At 42.0% G+C, this 21,076-nt stretch overlaps 3 protein-coding genes across 5 annotated transcripts in view; 1 reads left to right on the forward strand and 2 right to left on the reverse strand.

Moving 5' to 3' along the window:
* Positions 1–1,911, reverse strand: part of ankrd26 (ankyrin repeat domain containing 26) — a 41,972-nt gene extending 40,061 nt beyond the window's left edge. For 2 of the 3 annotated variants that reach the window (XM_054732852.2, XM_054732850.2), the window contains exons 1-3: positions 1,813–1,911; positions 628–916; positions 52–166 (exon numbers count right to left, since the gene is read on the reverse strand). In XM_054732852.2, coding sequence (XP_054588827.1) covers positions 52–166; positions 628–827 — 315 coding nt within the window. In that variant the 5' untranslated portion in view covers positions 828–916; positions 1,813–1,911. Of the gene's footprint in view, positions 1–51; positions 167–627; positions 917–1,146; positions 1,274–1,812 lie in introns of those variants that run through there. The other variant, XM_054732851.2, reaches the window with a different exon arrangement.
* A 6,417-nt stretch (positions 1,912–8,328) lies between these two features.
* On the forward strand, positions 8,329–12,141 carry LOC139069793 (uncharacterized). The gene is made up of 5 exons (XM_070550745.1): positions 8,329–8,679; positions 8,987–9,118; positions 9,215–9,341; positions 9,485–9,729; positions 12,058–12,141. The coding sequence occupies exons 1-5, from the start codon at positions 8,329–8,331 to the stop codon at positions 12,139–12,141; spliced, it is 939 nt and encodes a 312-aa protein (XP_070406846.1).
* LOC129153535 (uncharacterized) lies at positions 10,551–18,318 on the reverse strand. The gene is made up of 2 exons (XM_054732855.2): positions 17,754–18,318; positions 10,551–17,661 (listed from the first exon to the last, which is right to left on the reverse strand). Exon 2 carries the CDS (start codon positions 15,961–15,963, stop codon positions 12,283–12,285), a length of 3,681 nt encoding a protein of 1,226 aa, XP_054588830.1. The 5' UTR covers positions 15,964–17,661; positions 17,754–18,318; the 3' UTR covers positions 10,551–12,282.
* Positions 18,319–21,076: the final 2,758 nt, after the last annotated feature.

Raw genomic sequence — 21,076 nt, forward strand, 5'->3', positions numbered from 1 at the left:
TGATGTTTATTACTGAATTTGGTCTGAATCAGCATCAGTGTCCAGGATTACCTTCATTAAGGCGGATCTATTTTGATTGTCACATAGGTTAAGCTTGGCTTTGCTCTCAACAAGGAACTGGACCACGTCTGCATGACCACTTGCACAACCAATATGAAGTGCTGTTCTGCAAAAGTACAGAGGAGAGTTTCTCACAACAAGAACATTTAAAGGTGAACAAAAGTCTCTTACTGACATGTTAATTATTACTCTAACCCATTGAACTTGAACTTCACTTTTTTCCTCATAAAATTATGAATTTTATGTTCAGTGCAAAACAATCTAAATGAATTTCACCCTTTAAAGCACTTATGCTTCTGACACATGCTATATGCAAACAGGAAATGAGATCCTTCCTGGAAATATAAGAAAAAAAAACACCTGAGGTGTCATGCAATTAAGACAACACACTAACAGTAGTTTGCTGTTAAAAATAAATTATACAGATTCTTGTTTGTTCACAGTAAACGTATAAGACCTAGTCATAAAACTATATTAACTATGCTCTATCCCAGAAGAGTAAGAGATGATTTTTTCTTGTTCCTGTAGATTGTTTACATAGATGTGCACAGCAGCAACTTTCCTCACCTGTTCTCCTTGTCAAGTTGATTGATATCATTCTTCTTAGCGAGCTGCTTTAGCTTAACCAGATCACCGATAAAAGCAGCCTTGTGAACCTTCCCAAGGTCTTTCTCCTTCAGGTCATAGCCAGCAGACAGCACACTGCCATTGTCAGGTGTGCCAAACTGCTGTTTCTTTTTCTTTGTGAAGCTAAATATCTTCTTCATGGTATTTGTCAGTACAGCGTTGACTTTGAAGAGTGACTACCTTCCACTCATCTGCTCCCGGGGGGTCACCACAGGCAGCTCTCCCATCCCTAAAATAAGACGTAGAAAGCGGATTAGACAGTCGGTGGTGTCGCTTGATGATAAGGATATCAGTGATCGTCATTCAGTAATAACAAGGGTTGTTTTTGTGAATTTGACTGACTCCATATATCGGGAGATGACACTGCGTAGCGGCTGTCTTACGGCTATGTTATTACCGCTACAATGCTCGGTAACAGATGACTGTTATGTTAACCAAAGGTGCAAATTTACAGCGTACCTTAAGGCTCCATCTGCTCCCCCGTAGCAACAGTAAGGGTTACGTATAACAAAATAACACGTTTATGTTGTTATCAGTGTTTGGACGCCAATCACATGAGCAGTTCTTCCGCTAGCTAAGGTCTGCGTTCCATGAACGTAATAAGTGTTGTAGCTTCTTGGCTGTCACCATAGCAACCTACTGTAGAAATTATGATTTTTGTTTTATTAGCTTTAAATTGACCAAATAAATTACCACATTTCCGCTCTTGTCAATACAGGATGGAAACAACACATTTAAATTACAGCGGAAACCATCCATAACATTATACAGAGGATTATCTGTTGCCTAGCAACATAATCTAACTTCGGGCGGCTCATGCTACGCCTCCCATGTTGATGCAAACCGCCACATTTAAAATGATTATGTAGGGACGCCAAACGCAGCTCGGACCAAGCACGGACTGTTACTACACCCAGGAAACAGCAAAGCTTGTTTACAAACGTCTGAAGCGGTTAATAAGGACCTCAAAATCAGTACAGTAACATTGCTAGCACAGTGCTAATTGTAAGAATCAAACTTGAGTTCGAAAATAACTCGTATATACGTGAACGTTTTAAAACACCATCAATAGGATCGTGCCCGCATTTGAATGTAACAAAACAGTATAATACTAAAGTTACTAACCTGCTGATTGTCAAAGTTAAGCCACTTTCATAGCAAAAGCTATCAAAAATGTTGCAATACTATGATGCTGCCTGAGCGTTAAACAAGCCAATCCGAAATAAGTATAATACATACGTCACTTTCATTGACCAATGGGTGACCTCTATTTCTAAATCAAGGTTGGTTTATAAAGCAGTGTGGAAAATGTGTCAGAGAAATTGCAGAAGTTTAACACACGATGGCGACATTTCTTTAAAAGTTTAATTCTTTCCAAATGTATGCATCAACAGTTGTGATTTGGTTTTATTAAACAAGAAAAATAACGGATTGAAAAGGTTTAAAAAGAACATAAGAGGGTGTAGCGTTAAGAATCAGAATCAGAATAACCTTTACTGTCATTGAAACAAGTACAACGAAATTAGATGCAATCCCCGTGTCCGAAATTGAATTTACATGAGATAAATAAATATATATATATATATATATATATATATATATATATACATATATATATATATATATATATATATATATATATATATATATATATATATATATATATATATATATGTATATATATATATATATATATATATATATATATATATATATATATATATGTATATATATATATATATATATATATATATATAAGATAAAAGAATCTAATATATATATATATATATATATATATATATATATATATATATATATATATTAGAATAAAATAGGGGAGCAATACTTCATACAAACCTCTGCACTTGAATCATTTCGCACTGACTATGTGTGAAAGACAAGCTAACAATATATACATAATAATATTGCACCAGTTTATTTATATATTGCACATAAAGTTGAATTGAGAAGAATGGGGGGGGGGGGGGGGATTAATTGCCATTCAGTGCCCTGATAGCCACAGGATAAAAGCTGCTGTGTAGTCTTTTTGTCCTTGTTTTAATGCTCATGTATCTTTTGCCTGATGGCAGTAGTTGGAACAAATCATGAGCAGGGTGTGAGGGATCTTTTAGGGTGCTTTCTGCTCTCCTGAGGTAGCGAAAGTTGTGTAGTTCATCCAGAGAAGACAAACGACAGCTGATGATCTGCTGGGCAGTCTCCACAATCCTTTGGAGTGATTTCCTCTGTGCTGATGTGCAGCTAGAGCACCACGTGCAGAAGTAGTAGCACAAGATGCTCTCTATGGAACACTGATAGGACACCAGCAGTTTTTGTGAGATGTTTTTTCCTGAGCACCCTCAGGAAATAAAGTCTCTGTTGAGACTTCTTTGCCATCACTGTTGTGTTCACACCCCAGAACAGGTCATCAGTGATGTGTACACCCAGTAAGCGGAAATCAGACACCCTCTCCACGCAGTCCCTGTTGATGAAGAGTGGACTGCTATCAGTTTTCTTTTTCCTAAAATCCACAACAATTTCTTTAGTCTTTGTTGTGTTCAGAAGCAGGTTGTTCTCTGTGCACCACACTGTCAGCCACTGCACTTCGTGCCTATAGGCAGACTCTTCTCCCTCCGATATGAGCTCCACCACAGTGGGGGTTATAATCGATGAAAATGTAGAAGCCACATATAAGCAATGTGAAAACTAAAATTGCTAAAACAATTGCAATGTTACATAGAATCAAATGGTCACTGGATGATAACTCCCTATATTTATTATATAATTCACTTATTGCACCATATTTGAACTATTGTATAGAAATCTGGGGCACAACATTTAAAACTTGTACTAATTCTATCTATATATTGCAAAAAAAAAAGCAATAAGAATCATAACAAGGAGTAATTACAGAGATCCATCTAACCCGTTATTCATAAAAACAAAAACATAAAAATTCCATGACCTAGTGGACTACAATATTTCTAAATGTATGTATAATGCAAACAAAAAACCCTTCCTTAAAATTTACTAAGAAAATTTATAAAAAGATAGAGTAAATATGAACTAAAAGGACATGAATTATTTACAATACCTAAGCATAGAATAATTATAAAGGAGTGCTGTGTCTCTATATATGGAGTTAAAATATGGAATAAGCTAGGTAATGTAATCAAGGATGCAAAAACAATATTTACTTTTAAAAAACTAATTAAAAATGAAGTACTGGAATCATAAACGTGCAAATCAATTATATAAAAAAAAAAAATAAAGCTATAGAGATGTGCGTAGGTATATTCATGTGTGTATGTATAAATATGTATGTATGTATGTGTATGTGTATGTGTGTAGTGGATACATGTATATGTCTACATGTATATGTATAGATGAAGTATGTGCGAGCATATGGGCATGCGATGTATGAATAGGTATATGTGCAAAAATCTTTTTGCTTTTTGAATTGTTATTATTACTAATAATTTTCTCTTTCGTCTTTACAAATTGAACTCAAGTCAGCTAACCAGTCGAGCAATTACTTTGTATAGGTTAATTTATAATTATTGTTATTTCATTGTAAAAATGTCATTTTAGTTAAAATGGGGCATAAACATAAGTTTTCTTCTTTCTGTTCCCTTTTCATTTTCTTGGTTTGAGAGACCTCAATTTATTTGTTAGTATTGTTTTGTTTTTCTATTTTAATAATAAATGAAATAAATTAAGAAAAAAATAAATAAAACTTTGCTAAGCTGAGTCCCATTCTGCCCCGCTCTGAATTTGAGATTGTTATCCTCACCTTCATCTCTCACGCTTTGACCACTGCAACTTGCTTTTCGCTTGTCTGAGCAAAACCTCCCTCAACCGTCTACAGGTGGTTCAGCCTGTGCTCGGCTTCTGACAAAATCGTCAAGTACACCCACATCACCCCGCTTCTCCTCCAGCTTCACTGGCTGCCAGTCAACTTCAGGGTTCATTTCAAGATCCTGGTTCTGGTCTATAGGGCCTTACACGGACAAGCACCATCTTACATTGGTGATCTTCTTAGTCCCTACACCCCCAGCAGGCCCCTGACGTCCGGTGACCAAAACCCACTGGTTGTGCAATGCACTAGGTTAAAGACCAAAGGTGACAGATCATTTGCTGCTGTGGCCCCCAGACTCTGGACCCCTCTCCCCCTGAGCCTAAGATCAGTGGACTCATGGGTCTCCTTTAAAAAGCAGCTGACAATTCACCTGTTCAGGCTGGTTTTGGTGACCTTCATCACCCTCTCCTTATTCTGCTCTTTCTACCTACTCCACCTTTCCCAGGATCCACCGATTTCCCTCTTTCCTATTTGTTTTCTCTCTCCCTTACCTTACATTTTTCAATCACAATTATTCGTATTATTTTTTTCATTTTAAACATATTTTTTTATCATTGAAAAAAATCTTTATTACTTTCATTTTTTTGTTTTTGTGAAGCGCCTCATGATTTTATCTTGAGAGGTGCTATATAAAAATTGCTTTCTTTCTTTCGTTCTTTCTTTCTAAATTAAACCATGCTGAAGTTAGTTTTAGGTTAAAGATATGACAAATATTTATCCTGGTTTTAATTTTTCACCAGGTTGTGACACTGATGCAGCAGGTCTGATCATATGTTCGTGTTGCTGCTGATCACAGCTGGCTGCTTAGTGACAAACTAAAGGAAACAAATCAACAGTTTTCACTTTATATAACTTAGTCACCCCGGGATTGTTCTGTTAGATTATATATTGCTTCCAAAGTAATATTTTTTAAATGAAAATTTGTGGATTTTTAACATCATCAGATTTTATTTAGACATTTTATTTTTAAATGGTGCACTCTCTCTTTATTATGAAAAGGTTTCAGAGGTAAAACAGGTAACAGAAGATTTAAACAGGCTACAGACAGGTGGACTTTATGTGATGGAACTGGTGTTTAGATATATATCATGATTTTTACACAACTGCAACTTTAGCTTATTGAGATTTTTACACAACTGCAACTTTAGCTTAAGGAAACATCTGGGAGATTTTACATGAAATGACAACTGAGCATCATGATCAGTGAGACTCTCATTGCTTTAGGACTTATACATTTCTCTCAATGTCCACCAGAGTGCAGACTATTCACCCTCAATCTCCAATGAGTTTTCATGGTTTTCAGCTCAGGCTCTTTATACTGTACCTGGAGGTGAATGGTTATACCTCCCACATAGAACACTTTAGACACACGGTAAGTGCATGAGTGACGAATAGACTCTATGTGTCACTTAAGGTTTGGCAAGATTTAATATGACATATTTTTTATTTAAATAAATCTACCACTTGCACAGTAGTAGTTGTAGCAGCACAGCTGATACTTTTTATGTACTCCCACATTGTTTCACTACTCCAATCCAAAATGCGTACTGTGTATGTGTCCACATAGGAACTACTGTTGTATATAGTGTGTTGTCATATTTAATTTTATATTTTTGCATTCTTGGTCACTTTTGTCCTCCTTTGCTTTCTGTCCTGAGCTGTGGTGACACCATCGACATAAATATACTGGACAATTCCTTTCTATAGGCTCCAATATCACGTTTTTGAGGCCAAATGGGAGGTGGCCACCACCGACATTTTGACCGTGTCACAGGTTTCGTCAAGCCCAGACAATTACATAAAAGGGAAGAGAGGAGGAGCTGAGGGTGGGGCTGTAAGGCTAGGATCAACTGACGACACCCGGTCGAACTAGCTACAAGCTAACCTGAAGCTAACCCTGGCTAACCCAAAGCTAACGCGGAGGTGGGAGCTAAGCTAACGGATGTAGCTACCTAGCTTCAACCCAACCGGAGCTAACTCTGTGGAACACCCATCGACCTGAAGCTCACACGAAGTTTAGGTGGAGGTTTGCGGTGCTTTTTTCGTGAAAAGTACCTTGATTAAAAAAGTATTAAATCGGTAAGTTTATAATTTATTTCCGTAATGAAAATATATTTTGCTTTGAGCAAGTTTTCAATATAATTAACATACTATATTTTCCGGACTATAAGTCGCTCCTGAGTTACACCAGCCATTAAATGTATAATAAAGAAGAGAAAAACATATATGTCGTATTTTGGGGGGACCTTTTATTAATTTTCTTACAAAATCTGAGACCAAGCGTTTCACATTGCAAGACAAGCACCGGTAACAATAACAGAATAAACAACACGGGCGCAGCAGCGCGCCACAGTCTCCAGTAGAGGATGGCGGTGTTTGAAACCCTCCCAGTGGGACAGGGGAACTCATTCTTGGGTCGGAGTCGGCCCGCAGCAGCGCGGTGTAGCCTACATGTTTTGTTCGTTCCGGAGTAGCAGGACCGGCCAGACTATGTAAAAAAGTGGGATTTATAGTCCGGAAAATACGGTAGTTATTAGTATTTGAGATAAATTAGCAGGCTAAATACATTTGCCTTGTACAGCCAAGTAGCCTTTATTCTGGACTCAGTACCAAAAGTAAAGAGACATTATACAGATGAAGTAAGCACAAGATAACTTACTGGAAGAAACAGAATTATTATCATGAGAACCAGAACAAGACAGCCTGATAACAGTCATGTGAAAATAATAATTAAAAAGTATGTATGTATAATAGAAATAAAAATATATTAGAATTAGTGTAACTCACTGTGATCCAAACAATAAATCAGCCATAGCTGATTAGTAAATATGAAATAAGGTCTTTGAGTTTTTAAGTTTCATTCTTTTATTACATTTTTTAATTAGATCTGTTAAAAGATCACCATGGCAGCCTGTGTGTCTCCAACATCAGCTACACAACATAGCAAGTGTAAGTTCCAAATACCTGTCTTGACCACTTCATGTATGATTTTGTACTTAAAACCGCAAGGCCAAACCTGTTATTTTTTTCTCCGTAGCCATTTGGATCATTGGAGACAGCTATGTAATGCGCGGTGCCCAGAGAGCTGCAGAGACCCTCTGAGACAACCTTGGCCTCCCTGAACGTCTGTGTCTCCTGGTTCGGTTGGGGCGGGCTGAGTGTCACACCCTGTCCTGTCTTCTCCTAGGTTGTAGTCTGTGTCTCCATTAAGTGCTCCCACCTGCCTCTTGTTTCCCAATCACCATAGCTCCCGCTCCTCGTGTATTTAAACCCCTTCTGTTCTGTGTTCCTTGTGGTGTCATTGTTTCATTGTCCAGCGTGCGTCCCAATAAATCATTGTCAGAAGGTCTGCTTGTTTCCTCCCCGGTCTGGATCCTCGCCTTTCCTCGGCTCACTTCACCGGCACGAGTGACAGAATGACACCAACTGAACCCGTTGATGAATCCAGCCGGGAGATTCTGCCTTGGGAGAACCTGCTCCAGCGTCTTACCCCGACCCACCAGCCGGCTTCTCCCTCTCCAGCCCCAGCTCCGCCTCGCCGCCGCCGGCATCGTCGACCTTCGGCCGCGGCGTTCCTCTCTGTCCTCCCGGAACCGGAGGCATGTTTGGACCGGGAGCCGCTGCCAGATCGCTCCAGCTATGAGGGCACGAGGCTGGCGATCTGTTCCCCCGGAGTCGGTCCACGGCGTGGGGAGAGACGCCGGAAGCCACCGCAGCCCTGCGCTTCTGGACGGAGCTTCGAGCCCGCCGCTGGCCGTGCCCGGCGCGGCAGTTCGGACACGCCCATGGCCAGACCACCAGTCCCGTCTCCTGCCGAACCGGTGCCTCCGTCGCCTGCAGAGGAAGGAGCAGCAATCGCAGCCCGGCTGATAGAGCAACGGGCGGAGCTCGGCCGGTTCCGCGAGCTCCTCAGCCGCCAGGAGTCTCACCTGGATGCTCTATTCTCCTCGTCTCAGGGCCAGAGAAACGAGCGCGGGGTTCACCCAGCGGAGCTCGCCGGTCAGCGGGCTGAGCTGGCCCAGCTCCGTTGGGCGCTCAGCCTCAGGGAGCTAGAGCTGGAAGAGCTGACCTCCCGCCTCTCCCCATCGCTCCAAGCTCTCCTAGCAGCGGCCCTGCTACCGACCCGGAAGCAGACGGTACCGGATCCGGTCCAAAACTCGGCGGTCCAGAAGTCGAGGGACCAGAAGCCGACTCCTCCGGGCCAGAAGCAGACGGCTCCGGTTCCGGTCCAGAGGTCGACGGTCCGAAAATCAAAGGACCAGAAGTCGATGGTGGTCGACGCCCGTTCCTGCTCTGAAGTCGACGCCCATTCCTGTTCTGAAGTCGACGCCCGTTCCTGTTCTGAAGTCGACGTGTCCGAAGGCGTCGCCTCTGAAGTCGGCTCGTCCGATGACGTCGCCTCCTCTGAAGTCGGCTCGTCTGATGACGTCGCCTCCTCTGAAGTCGGCTCGTCTGATGACGTCGTCGCTTCCTCTGAAGTCGGCTAGTCAGAAGTTGACAGCTCGTCTGACGTCGCCTCCTCTCAAGTCGGCTCGTCTGAAGTCGGCTCGTCTGACGTCGCCTCCTCTGAAGTTGGCTCGTCTGATGACGTCGCCTCCCCTGAAGTCGGCTCGTCTGACGACGTGGCCTCCCCTGAAGTCGCCTCCCCTGACGACGTCGCCTCCCCTGAAGTTGGCTCGTCTGACGACGTCGCCTCCCCTGAAGTCGGCTCGTCTGACGAAGTCTCCTCCCAAGTCGCCCCCTCTGAAGTCGGCTCGTCTGATGTCGCCTCCCAAGTCGCCCCCTCTGAAGTCGGCTCGTCTGACGTCGCCTCCCAAGTCGCCTCGTCTGAAGTCGGCTCGTCTGATGACGTCTCCTCCCAGGTCGGCTCGTCTGATGACGTCGCCTCCCAAGTCGGCGCCTCTGAAGTCTGCTCGTCTGATGATGTCGCCTCCTCTGAAGTCGCCTCGTCTGAGGATGCTCCCTGCACTCCAGAGGTCGACGCTCCTTCCGGTCCAGCGTCCCCACCGTCTCCGGTTCCGATGGTGGTTCTGGAGGTTGCTCCGGCCCAGCCTGCAGAGACTTTGTCACCGGCCCAGCCTGCAGAGACTTTGTCACCGGCCCAGCCTGCAGGGCTCTTCTATCGTAGACGCAGGCCCCCAAGGGCCCGTCGCCTCCTCCTCTGCCGCAGGCGCCGGCCTCCAAGGGCCCGTCGCCTCCTCATCTGCCACAGGCGCCGGCCTCCAAGGGCCCGTCGCCTCCTCATCTGCCACAGGTGCCGGCCTCCAAGGGCCCGTCGCCTCCTCTTCTGCCGCAGGCGCCGGCCTCCAAGGGCCCGTCGCCTTCTCTTCTGCCGCAGGCGCCGGCCTCCAAAGGCCCGTCGCCTCCTCATCTGCCGCAGGCGCCGGCCTCCAGGGGCCCGTCGCCTCCTCTTCTGACGCAGGCGCCGGCCTCCAAGGGCCCATCGCCTCCTCCGCCGGCCTCCAAGGGCCCATCGCCTCATCTGCTGCAGGCGTCGGCCCCCGGACTCTGCTGATCCCTGCCGCCTCTCCTTCGTCCTCTGGGCCCTCCCTCCGGGTCCCCCTCCCCCCACCCTGCTCCTGGTTCCTGTGGGCGTCTGGGATCCGCCCTTTTGCTCAATTACTGGAATTTCTTTGGTTAAGACAAAAAAGGAAGGAAGAATCATTTATGCCAAGTTGTTTCGAAATGTGTTCTTTACTAACTTTACTTGGTTTAAAAATCTTACTAAAATAAACAGAGTGCCATATTGCAAAACCCAATCATACTTGTTATGTAATGATTAGCTTTGTAGATATTTTTTACAGATGGATATTTGTGTGCTAAAAAACCCATAAACTTAAATAATTTGTCATTCTTTATTGAAAAACAACAAAATGCAGATGAGTGACTGGCCACCTAGTGTTTTTGTTCTCCTGCCAGATGAGATGATGGTTACAGTGAGGATGCACCTTCTGTTATAGCCACATTAGAGGTGTGCCGGCTTGTTCACATACACGAGACACGAGCGTTCCTTTTACTGATGTTTAATGCGGTCTTGCGTCTTCTTACTCTTTACACCACATGAACACCGTAGAACTAATGAAAAAGCATAAATCATGTACAAATTAACAAGTTAGTTGCCTTAAGTTGGCTAACATACAGAATTTGTAAATAAAGAATAAACATACCACTTTGGCCTGCTAGTAGACAAACCGGTAGACTTGAAAACACTTTACCTTCTTCTCAAATGTTCTTAACTGGCACACATTTGTCCATGCGCAGCAATAAAATCTCCGAAGCTTCGAGATACAGGAAGTGACGTCACAGCGCTCTTAAACATGCCTTATCAAAATAAACCAATTCAAAATTACTCAAATATCAAAAAGTATTAATTCTGTGCACCTGTAAATGCTACAAAATGTATTGAAAAACATGAAAAATAATACTTTCAATAAACATGTTAAATAAACTTACTAGGGCAATCACAAAATCACAGTGCCATCTTGTGGTGAAACTTTGAACAAAAAAGTTACTTAAACTGCATTTACACTCCCACCATCACACTGCAACTAGCATGGGTGATTCTAAATATGAATAAACAAGATAATGAACTTAGCAATATTACAAAATAGACATTACTTATGAGCCCTTACTCTGCTTCAAGCAAAAGTACAGTCTTGTGTATAGGTCTTTCTAAAACGGTCTTAGCTGAATGTTTTCCTTTGTTGTTCCGAGTAGTGTCACCGATGAGAAGTTTCACCTTTCTGACTCTGCCGTCAGCTCCTGGGGTGACTTCTACTACTCTGGCAAGTTTCCATTGGTTCCTTGGAACACAATCCTCTTGTAGCAGAACAATGTCATTTATCTGTGTGTTTCTGCGGTTCTTATTCCACTTTCTTCTCTGCTGCAGGTTTAACAGGTACTCCTTTCTCCATCTGGTCCAAAATACATTAGCCAAATACTGCACTCTTTTCCACCTTTTCTGCAGATAAAGATCTTCTTTGACAAATTCGCCAGATGGTGGTGAGATCACTTCTGACTTCATGGTCAAAATATGGTTTGGCGTCAGCGGCTCTGGCCCTACAGGGTCGTTGATACACTCCACAGTTAATGGTCGACTATTTACAATTGCCATGGCTTCATACATGAAAGTTCTTAATGATGAAGTATCTAATCTTGAGGCAGACTGGTCGAGAATGGATCTTAGAACATTCCTTATAGTACGGATCTGTCTCTCCCAGACTCCGCCCATATGACTAGCAGCAGGTGGGTTGAAAACAAAAGTAATGCCCAGCTCTTTAACCTTCTCTTGAGTTGCTTGCGGGAACAGTTCGTTTCTTGCACCAACGAAATTAGTGCCTTGATCGCAATGTAATTGACTGATCTTGCCACGTATTGCGATGAAACAACGAAGTGCATTGAGAAAACAGTCTGTACTGAGGTCAACCAGGACTTCTATATGGATAGCTCTTGAGCACATGCATGTAAACAACAGTCCATATCTCTTTAATTCTTTCCTCCCTTCCTTTACACAGAATGGGCCGAAGCAGTCCATACCGCTGTATGTAAATGGAGGGGTGGCTTCCAGTCTTTCAGATGGCAAATCGTTCATCCGTTGATCTTGATTGCATTTCCTGTATTTCCTGCATTTAACACATTTGTATATGAACGATGACACTTCTGTACTGCAGCCAATAATCCATATGCCATTAGCACGTATTTCATTGACTGTCATCCCTCGACCTTGATGATGTATCTTCTCATGGAAGTGTTTGATGAGAAGCTGTGAAACATGATGCTCTTTTGGCTGGATGGAGTGACGCTTGTGTTAGTCTTCCTCCCACCCTCAGGATATTGTGTTTGTCAAGGAATGGACTTAACTGGTGTAACTTGGAGATTGATGCCTTGACTTCTTCCTTTTCTTTGAGCGACTTGATTTCTGTGCCAAATGATTCACTTTGGATGGTGCGTAAAATGAACTCCTCTGCATCCTTTCTTTCATCTAGCGTTGTGCTTTCCTTGGGCATTTCATTTAAGTTTTTTGCATACTTTACACGTCGCCGTAGTCTTGCTATTGCTTTGACAGCTCTTGTCCAATCTGAAAACTTGTGCAGTCGCTCTGAGAAAGGTTTATCTTCTTTTGTCTTCACTGTGAAAACTTGTGCAACCTTGAGTTCTGGGTCTTCCGTACTGATCTCGTTCACTTCGATTTCTTGTTTTGGTAGTTCCTTATCCCATAAGAAGCTCGGTCCTGTGAACCAATTGGAGTCTACAAGTTCCTTTGTCATGACTCCACGTGATGCGTGATCAGCAGGATTTTGTTGAGAGGCAACGTAATGCCATTGACTTGGTTCTGTACTTGACTTGATTCTCTGTACTCTGTTGGCAACAAATACATGGAATCGTTTTGCGTCATTGTTTATATAGCCAAGAACGACCTTGGAATCAGTCCAGTAGTACTGCTGAAGATCTTGGATTTCTAACTCGTTCTTTAGAAAGTTAGCAGTTTTTGCAGCTACTGCAGCCGCTGAAAGCTCCAATCTTGGGATGGTAACCACTTTAGTAGGAGCTACTCTGGCTTTCCCCATCACAAGGGTGCATTGCACGTTTCCAGATTTGGTCACAGTTCTTAAGTATGAGCACTCCCCATAACCGTGTTCACTGGCATCAGCAAAACTGTGCAACTCATACTTCAGATCTTGGTTGAATGTTGGTGGTACATAACAACGTGGTATCTTTATGGAAGACAAGTTTTGAAGGTCCCTGAGCCAAGCTTCCCATTGAGGTTTGAGATCTTCTGGAAGTGGCTCATCCCAACCCAGTTTTTTCTGACACATTCTTTGAAGGATTCTTTTGCCAACTAGAATGAATGGAGCAACAAATCCAAGTGGGTCAAATATTGAAGCCACTGTGGAGAGCACTCCTCTTCTAGTGAAGGGGTTGTCCTTTACAACAACTCTAAAGCAAAATGTGTCTGAGGTTACACACCAATGGACCCCTAAAGCCCTTTCCATCTTTGGCTCACCAAGAGCTAGGTCCAAATCAGTTGCTCCAGCTGCACATTCTTTCTTTGGGATAGTGGCAATCACTGTTTTGCTGTTGCTGATGAACTTATGTAGGTGGAGCTTTCCTGTGTTACAGAGTTCTCTGGCTTCTTTCACAAGCAGAATTGCTTCTTGCTCTGAGTCCACGCTGGCCAACCCATCATCCACGTAGAAGTTGCGTTGTACAAACTTCACAGCAGCTTCACTAAACTTGCCTTCACCTTGAGCAGCTAGGTGCTTAAATCCAAAGTTCGCGCATCCAGGCGAGGATGCTGCACCGAATAAGTGCACTCTCATACGAAAAACTGATGGTGGCTTATCCAGATTGCCATCCTCCCACCATAAGAATCGAAGATAATCTTGATCTTCTGGGGCGACTTGAAACTGATGAAACATACGCTCAACGTCGCAGATAATAGCCACATGCCCTTTCCTGAAACGACACAAAACTCCAACAAGGGTATTTGTGAGATCTGGGCCTGATAGAAGGTGTTCGTTTAGAGAGGTATTCTGAAACTTAGCTGAGCAATCAAAGACAACACGTATCTTTTTTGGCTTTTGTGGATGATAGATGCCATGGTGAGGTATATACCATGCTGGTTGGTTTTTTAATTCAGCCTCTGGTACTTTCTCAGCATCACCTCTTATTATGATGTCATGCATGAATGCCACATAATCTTTGAAGTAGTGCTCGTCTTTCCTCAGGCGCCTTTCCAGGCACTTTAGTCTCAGTTCTGCACAAAGTTTGTTGTTGGGCAGTTTGGGTTTTTCTTGCTTGAAGGGTAGCGGCATTTCAAAATGACCATTTTGCTTTAGTTTTATACCGTCTTTCATTTTAGTCAGAAACAATAAATCTTCTTGTGACACTGGCTCTTTCTCAACACTTCTTTCAACAAAGTCCATCTCCAGCACTTTAATTATGTCAGCTGGATTGATCACTTCTTTGACTTTGTTTCTGCTTACAAAGTGGACTTCAGTTTTGAGCTTATGAGTGAGTTCTACTGCTGGCAGGACTTGTTTAACAATAACATGATGACTTACTCCTATTTCATCTTCATAATCATTCTCAGAGTTACTATAACCAATGATGCTCCAACCAAGCAGGGATTTCTGTGCAAATGGCTGGTCTCTTTTGCCACTAATCACCTCCAGAGGGAGTAAAGCTTGAGGACAGTTATATCCAATCAGCAATCCGACTTCACAGTCGAGCTTAGGAGCCATTTCTTCTGATAGATGTGAAAGATGGGGCCAACTCTCTGCGGTAGTGTTTGTGGGAATGTGTGACCTATTGGCAGGAATATAGCTTCTGGTGTAAGTTGTTGGCAGCTTGATTCTGACTTCAGAGTTCATTCCTCTTACTTGTAAGTCCTTTAACTTGTGACTTGACACAATCCTTGTTTTGGAGCTCATAGTGGAAATCTTGAGTTGGACAGGTTCAAATTTTGTATTCAGCGATTCAGCTGTGTTCTTCAGGATGAAAGTTGTATCACTTTGAGTGTCGAGCAAAGCATACACAAGCCTTTCTTTCTCTGGTTCATCCACGGTCGATACATAAACTGGGATAACTGAGGAAGTACAACCCTTTGATTTTTGTTGTAATACTCTGTTGGATGTGACTTGCTGAGATTCTTGCTCTTGTGCTTCAGACACCTTTTCTGTCTCCTGATTGTGGTTTGTTGGTTGTTGATTATTCTTTGCTCTTTTCTCTTTATCCCCCTTTTCCCTGTCTTGATGTAGACAACTTGGGCGAGGTTTCTGACATCTGTCGCACACACTTCTAGACTTACAGTTCTTAGAGTTATGACCATACTTGAGGCAACCAAAGCACAGGTTTTCAGCCTTCACAAACTTAACTCTTTCTTCAACTGATATTTCCATCATCTTTCGACATTTATGTAGTGTGTGACCAGGTTTCTTACAAAAGAGACATGTAACAAATGTCTTTTCATTTGAGCTTGTGTTAAGAGTTTTAGCACTCAGGGTACCACTTCTTCTTGATTTGTCTTTGTATGGATGCTTGTTATCAAATTCAGTTGGCTTTATTGCCTGTAGTGAGGTAATCGGGTTGCATGCAATTCTTGCTTCTTTATTTAAAAATTTAACAAAATGACTGAAGTCAGGAAACATTTTGTGTTCATCTTGGAACTCTGTAACTTTCCTGTTCCAACGTGCACTTAACCAATCAGGTAACTTTGCTGCTATTCTCTGATTTTCCACACAGTCATTTAAAACTTGTAAACCTTGGACATATGGAATGGCTGATTCAACACTTGTTAAGAAATCAGCAAACTCACGTAAATCTTTACAGTCCTTGGCTGTGATTTTAGGCCATGATTGAATCTTGTCACGATAAGACTTGCCAATCACAAAAGGATCTCCAAATCTGTCTTCGAGCATTTCCCAAGCAGCACAATATGCTGTATCTGTTCCAGCTAGAAAGTGACCTTCGATAGCCTTCTTAGCTGAACCTCCAACGTACTTTCTCAAGAAGAAAAGCTTTTCTTGTGTTGGCAGATTTTTGCGATCAACCAATGTTTGAAAAGACAGCTTCCAGTCATTATACTGCAGCGGGTCACCTGTGAAGACTGCAGGTTCAGGCACTGGAAGTCTATTGGCTGTGATTGCTTCAGCAAGTGTCTTTACAAGATCAATGGAGGCTGCTTCACATGCAATTGGAATTTCTGTTTTCTGGACAAATCGTTGATTTGCAGGATCTTTAACTTGAGAAGGAATGAATGGCTTTGAGTGAACATTCAGAAAGCGTGATGGTAGAAGGGAGCTATCTTGTTTGACTTGTAAATGTACACTAGTAGGCGGTTCTTCACCCTCATTTTTTATGCTTTCAGCGTACTTTTAATCTTGCTTGTGCTGCATTGTGCTTTTGCAGCTCTTTCAATAGTTCCACTTCTTTTCTTTTCTCTTCCAATTTTGTCTTTATTGTAGTGCTCTCTGTTAGAAATTGGGCTCTTTTCTTTGCATCCTCAACTTCAAGTTCTCTGATTTCTTCCTCACATTGATGTTGTGTTTTCATTATTTTAATTACCTCTTCTGTTGCTGCCACTTCAGCTGCAGCTTCCTGTCTTTGTTGCAGTGAAACTAGAGATGACTGCCTGGACATTTCAGAGATGGACTTTGACTTAAATGTGATCCTTGAGCTGATGCTGGATGTACTGCTTTCAAACACAGATTCAGAATCTGGCCAAGGAATACTATCTGGATCCCCATTTTCCTCCAAAAGGCACTTTGCCTTTGCTCTGGCAGCTTCACTGACAGCACAACAAACATCACATCTTCTCCGTATTTCTACATCAGGACTTTCAATCCTTCTAATATCATCATATGTGTTGCAGATATCAGTCATAATGGCGTCTATGGCACTCACAGCTTCAGGTATTAAATCAATATCTTCATTTTTCACCATTCTCTTAAAAGAGTTTATGTGATATTTCCATTTCTTATAGAATCGCTGAAAATCCTTGGTCAAACCATGTAACTTTGCATCTTCCAAAGATTTTCCCTTTTCAGTGAGTGTGCGTGTGCGCTGGCTTCTGCGTGGGTTTTCTGATTGTGAATTAATAGATATTGAGGACTGTTGAGCTTCCTCTCCATTTGGCTGTTCTTCTGTATCCACTTGCCTTTCATCATCTTGTGTTTTAAGCTCAGCACAACTTACAGTGGGCTTACTTTCATCTGCCATTTTGTTTTGATATCACTTTTATGAACTTATTTCAATTTTGGCCATGTACCTTTAATCTTAATTGATGCAAACTGCTATTTCTTTTGATGGAGAAGCCACATTCAGTGCAACAATCCACAAGCGCTTGCGCTACTTTCAAGACACAAACTTGAGTGCTTGCTTATTTAGCTTCTGCTTGTTAGCTTGTTTCATGTGTTTGTCCAAACACGTGATACTTCCCTTAGCACGTCTGTAGCATCCCTTGCTAATAGCTTGCTTCCAACCGTCTCCTCCGAGGCAGTGTAGTGTTCTACTGTGCCGGCTTGTTCACATACACGAGAGACACGAGCGTTCCTTTTACTGATGTTTAATGCGGTCTTGCGTCTTCTTACTCTTTACACCACATGAACACCGTAGAACTAATGAAAAAGCATAAATCATGTACAAATTAACAAGTTAGTTGCCTTAAGTTGGCTAACATACAGAATTTGTAAATAAAGAATAAACATACCACTTTGGCCTGCTAGTAGACAAACCGGTAGACTTGAAAACACTTTACCTTCTTCTCAAATGTTCTTAACTGGCACACATTTGTCCATGCGCAGCAATAAAATCTCCGAAGCTTCGAGATACAGGAAGTGACGTCACAGCGCTCTTAAACATGCCTTATCAAAATAAACCAATTCAAAATTACTCAAATATCAAAAAGTATTAATTCTGTGCACCTGTAAATGCTACAAAATGTATTGAAAAACATGAAAAATAATACTTTCAATAAACATGTTAAATAAACTTACTAGGGCAATCACAAAATCACAGTGCCATCTTGTGGTGAAACTTTGAACAAAAAAGTTACTTAAACTGCATTTACAAGAGGAGTGCAGCCTGGCTGAGGAGGAAAGAAGGAAAAACCACACAGAGTAGAATACTAACTAATAATTACAATTTCTTGTTGTGTAGCTCACCGTACGTGCACTTAAAAACCTGGACCTGTGCCTGCTCACAGCATCCCGTTTGTCTGGTCTTTGGAATTGGGCACAGAGAGGTTCTGGAACAGGAATTTTTTCTGAGTACTCCTGATATGGGAGAGGATCCACCACCACAGAGTCGAACAGCAGGTCCATAAGCTTGTGCAGGTGGAGCTGAGAGTGGGGCTGTAAGGCTGGGATCAACTAACGACACCCGGTCGAACTAGATACAAGCTAACCTGATGCTAACCCAAAGCTAACGCTGAGGTGGGAGCTAAGCTAACGGAGGTAGCAACCTAGCTACAACCGGAGTTAACTGTGGACAACACCAGAGCTTCTGAGTCAGAGATACGCCGGGCTGACTGCTGGGTAAAACCGGGTGGAAGACAGAGGTCTCCGAGAGCTCCACAAGCCGGCAGCCGCACAGCAGACAAGCGCCGCTGTGATCTGAGATGCGCAGAGCTGCCGCTGGGGAGAACCGGATGGAAAGGTTTCCATCCCAGAGCTCCACAAGCCGTCAGCCCGCACAGCAGACGGGAGCCGCGATCAGACAGAGATGCGCCGAGCTGCGGGGAGAACCGGGTGGAAAACAGAGGTTTCCCGAGAGCTCCACAAGCCGATAGTCGGAACGCAGCTCCACCAACATGTTATATTTCAACCCATTTTCTAAAGTGCAGCATTATGTTAAATGCACTGGGGTTTCCCCTTTTACATTTAAATTTCATGGTTAAACAGTACATGTTAAAATCTAAGCTCAGCTCGGCAGTGACCTAAAATACATAAATATAATTTTACTTACCGAAAAAAATGAAGTGGAGACTCCTTGGACGCTCTATTAGTGCAATTAATGCCACAGCAAGTAATTTTGTCCAACAATTGCACAAAAAATATCTAAAAAAGAACACACAAACACAGAGACTCAAAATCCCGGAGCAGTTTCCAAGCCAGACCGAGGCTCTACTGAGGCCTTTCCACGGAGCTAGCTCTGTGGTCACGTGGGTCGGATGCTCTTTAATTATACAGAATTTTAGGCTTTAAATGCACTTAAACAGAAGAGAGAAAAAAATTCACCCCCCTCAGAGTTGTCATGAGTGTAAACTAGATCATTTAAACTAAAAACATATTTTGGTACCAGGCTGTAAGCATGTTTATTTCTGCTGTGAAATTGGTATTTTTAACATGGGAGTCAATGAGGATGAGGGTGGAACTGCAATTTTTGGTACTTGCGGGTTTGATTCAATTTAGGAGCCGCATTGTGGGGGCTTGGGTGACACACATATTTCCCCACAGTGGGATCAAAAAAGTCTTATCTTAATTTTAAATTATTACTTTTTGAGACAAAATATTAAAAAAAAACTTCCTTGTCTCATGAAGAGTGCTTTCTAAAAGTGAGAGACACAAGTATGCGGTCACCATGGCCCTTGGGCAGCAGATGTAACATTTATTTATCTTAGGTTCTTTTTACTTGACTTGTGTGGTCAAATAAAATAACTTGCAGTAAGTTCCTTATGTTGGTTGGAATTTCAGACAGTTGCTGCAACATTATTTGGTGGTGTCAACTAAATGCTTAGCACACAATAATCTCTTTTTCAGTTTTTTTAATCTAAAAACTGTTGAATTGGATTTTTTCTGGTTTTGAGTCAAAATGACAAACAGCAGACTACTTGACAAAAGTTCATGTCGGACTAACAGAAACATCCCGGCTGTTTGCTTGGCAGCATGTGCAGTACACACCAACATCATGGATGCAGTTTAGCAGGACATGCTAACCTCCTGAGAGCAGGATGCATTAACATTGTTCAGTTAAGAGGAAGTATCTGACATTAGCTGCAGGTTATATATAGTGAGTAATTCAAAGAATTATTTAGTAAGTGAGGTAATTGTTTGGTTAGCTGGTCTTTGCAGTTAATTTCAGCTGGTCGGAGATATGTCTAATTATGTCCTTTCTGGACACACACTCAGTGTCTTAGTGATCTGCTCGTCTATATATGGTTTTAAAACCATAAAACCGTGCATAGCTTTACAAAGTTTTACTTGATTCATTTAGACTAATGTGACATTTTCTATGATGACTTTGGAACAAATTTCTTCCTCCAATGGGAATAATTTAACAAAACCTTTCCCTCAGAAAATTTCTTGGTTGAAAATAAAAAAAATTCCACATTTATGAAGAGCAACTTAGTGTGAAGATACTTTCAAATGCATAAGCTGGAGTCAGGACATTTATCATGTCCTTGAATGTTCAGTATCATCTGAACAGCCGGACACCAAGGTTTAGGGACAAAGTGACAAATACATATTTTTGGCACATCCGGAACCCCATATATTTCCAGGTGTAAGAAACTTGTTGCATTTTTACCAAGAAGACTCTCAGCTGTATCAGCTCAAAAGGGTGCTTTTACTAATTACTGAGCAAAGGGTCTGAATACTTAAGACCATGTGATATTTCAGTTTTTTCTTTTTTAATAAATCTGCATACAGTTCTAAAATTCTGAATTTTTCTGTCAAGATGGGGTGCTGTGTGTACATTAATGAGGAATTAAAATGAATTTAGTTGACTCTAGCAATTGTCTGCAATATAACAAAGAGTGAAAAATTGACAGGGATCTGAATATTTTCCATACCCACGGTAAGTACTGTTATGGTGAGTCTTTGTGCAAATATAGTTACCTTTTTTATGTAATAATTTAATTAAGCTGGCTTCAGTTGCTTATGGAGAACTCTGAATGTGCATAGTTGTACAGCAAATGTGATTGTTTCCGGTGTATTTTCTTCATGTTATCATAAAATAATTTCTAGAAGGAGAAAGTCAGAATTCCCCCATGTCACATGCACATTACATCAATTATATTGTTTTCTTTCAAAT

The sequence above is a fragment of the Nothobranchius furzeri genome, chromosome 4, assembly GCF_043380555.1.
Source record: "Nothobranchius furzeri strain GRZ-AD chromosome 4, NfurGRZ-RIMD1, whole genome shotgun sequence".
Lineage (NCBI taxonomy): Eukaryota > Metazoa > Chordata > Actinopteri > Cyprinodontiformes > Nothobranchiidae > Nothobranchius > Nothobranchius furzeri.

Excerpts from the sequence above, each read along its gene's own strand:
- LOC139069793 (XM_070550745.1), top strand. The coding sequence starts at position 8,329 with ATGGCCAGACCACCAGTCCCGTCTCCTGCCGAACCGGTGCCTCCGTCG. Across the intron at positions 8,680-8,986 it reads TACCGACCCGGAAGCAGACG|TCGGCTCGTCTGATGACGTC; the intron begins GTACCGGATCCG and ends CCTCCTCTGAAG. Across the intron at positions 9,119-9,214 it reads CGTCGCCTCCTCTGAAGTTG|TTGGCTCGTCTGACGACGTC; the intron begins GCTCGTCTGATG and ends CCTCCCCTGAAG.
- LOC129153535 (XM_054732855.2), bottom strand. The coding sequence starts at position 15,963 with ATGCTCGAAGACAGATTTGGAGATCCTTTTGTGATTGGCAAGTCTTAT.